General features: G+C 41.3%; 1 protein-coding gene across 1 annotated transcript; it reads left to right on the top strand.

Annotated features, from left to right (window-relative positions):
* The first annotated feature begins 374 nt into the window (after positions 1-374).
* Positions 375-695, top strand: LOC105743922 (zinc finger protein 124-like). Its single transcript, XM_012517534.2, has one exon. It carries the CDS (start codon positions 498-500, stop codon positions 693-695), a length of 198 nt encoding a protein of 65 aa, XP_012372988.1. The 5' UTR covers positions 375-497.
* The last annotated feature ends 970 nt before the right edge of the window (positions 696-1665 follow it).

The raw sequence follows: 1665 nt of genomic DNA, 5'->3' as shown, positions 1-1665 counted from the left end.
TTCCTGAGGCTCAGGCCTCATTCAGAATAAAATAATAGATATGAGGGGGTTGGGTACAGGCATTGGTATTTGTTTTTGCAATTTTCTAGGTGATTCCAATGTACAGGTAAGGTTGAGGACCCTACTATTGTAAGGACTTTGTTCTCAAGATTTTCTGTGTATCAAAATCACATGAACAACATGATAAACCTACCTAAGAAAGCCTAGCCCTTAGGTTCTTTATTAGGTCCTTAGGCTACTCTAATATACACTAGTGCTTAAAAACTAATGCTTAAACTAAATTTCATAGGTGAGATTTTGGGCTTCATTATAATCTGTAATTGAATCTATGGTTGAATCCTAATTAAGATCCTAGTCTTCCACTGTCATGGCGCCAAAGTTTGCGCTTGGAGGGTACTGCAGAGAGCCCGGCGCCTTCGGTGTCTAAGCCACCTTCTGTGACTTCTGCTGGCTGCACGCTGCGTGGGAAGGACTCCGTGACACCTTGAAGCCACGAAATGGAGTCAGTGACCTTTGAGGATGTGGCTGTGAACTTCACTGTGGAGGAGTGGACTTTGCTTGATCCACCTCAAAAGAGGCTCTACAGAGATGTGATGAAGGAAACTTTTAGGAACATGGCTGCTATAGGAAGAGTCTTGGGTAGCCAGGAAGTTGAAGAAGAGTACAAAAATTATCAGAGAAATCTAAGTATATAGCTGCCCTTTACTTAAGGTGACAAGCTCATGGGTGGTTTAACTTCCTGAAGTGTTGGCTCTGCGTGGACAGCCCCGAGCCCTGGGTGTGTGTTTGGATAGCACGAGACAGCACCCGCACCCCTTCAGTTGGCCCTCTCTGCGCAGCTGTTCCTGTAGACATGGACATGCCCAAGTGGGAGCTGCAGCTGAACTTGATCTCACACACCTCCTACAACCTAAACCCGAAATTGAGCTCTTTCCTTGTGAAGTTCATCAGTGTGGAAGACAAAAAGACACACATCAATGCTATAAAACATTGCTAGGAATAAATGACCCCTCGGTCTAATCAGAGTCTGCTGCATTTAATCTATGAGCGCTTGTTATTATCATTTTAGAAAGAAGATGCTACATATTTACCCTCCAGTGATACCTAAGATGCCTCTTGCTTTCCATCAGCCCAGGCCGCACTTGAGCTCAGGAAGCTTCCATGGAGCCGCATTTTGATTGGTTGGATTTCCCAAGCCTTATTGGTTGGATTTCCTTACAGGAAAAGTATGCCCCTATTAAAGAACAGCAAAGTTGAATGAAGTAAATCTCAGCCATAAAACTTTACTCATGTTTGGAAATGTGAATTCTGCATCTGAGGGCTAGACAGCAGAAATGAGTAATAAAACTCTACTGCAATAAAAAAAAAAGGTTCTATGAATGGACAGAAATATCACAGCCAGGGAAACGTGACCATATTCAAGTTCACTTAATCTCCACATTTAATCACAAATATTCTCCTTAAAAATATATACTTGTAGTATGTATAATCTCACGACTGAATACAAAAGTGTTTTAATGTAAGAAACTGAGTAGTGATGTCATGCAAAAGTGGAACATACAAGTATTCCAAAATTCATGATCACCATTGTAACAATGCATGAATTGCATTTAGTATTATGTATAGGTGTATATGCAAAGAAATAGACTTTGAAATCCTTCTTCA

Source organism: Octodon degus, unplaced genomic scaffold (genome assembly GCF_000260255.1).
Source record: "Octodon degus isolate 3935 unplaced genomic scaffold, OctDeg1.0 scaffold00187, whole genome shotgun sequence".
Taxonomy (NCBI): Eukaryota; Metazoa; Chordata; class Mammalia; order Rodentia; family Octodontidae; genus Octodon; species Octodon degus.
The sequence above is the reverse complement of the archived record's forward strand: the minus strand, read 5'-3'. Positions and strand labels throughout refer to the sequence as shown.

What these genes read in the sequence shown, in the direction of transcription:
- LOC105743922 (XM_012517534.2), top strand. Translation starts at nt 498, where the DNA reads ATGGAGTCAGTGACCTTTGAGGATGTGGCTGTGAACTTCACTGTGGAG.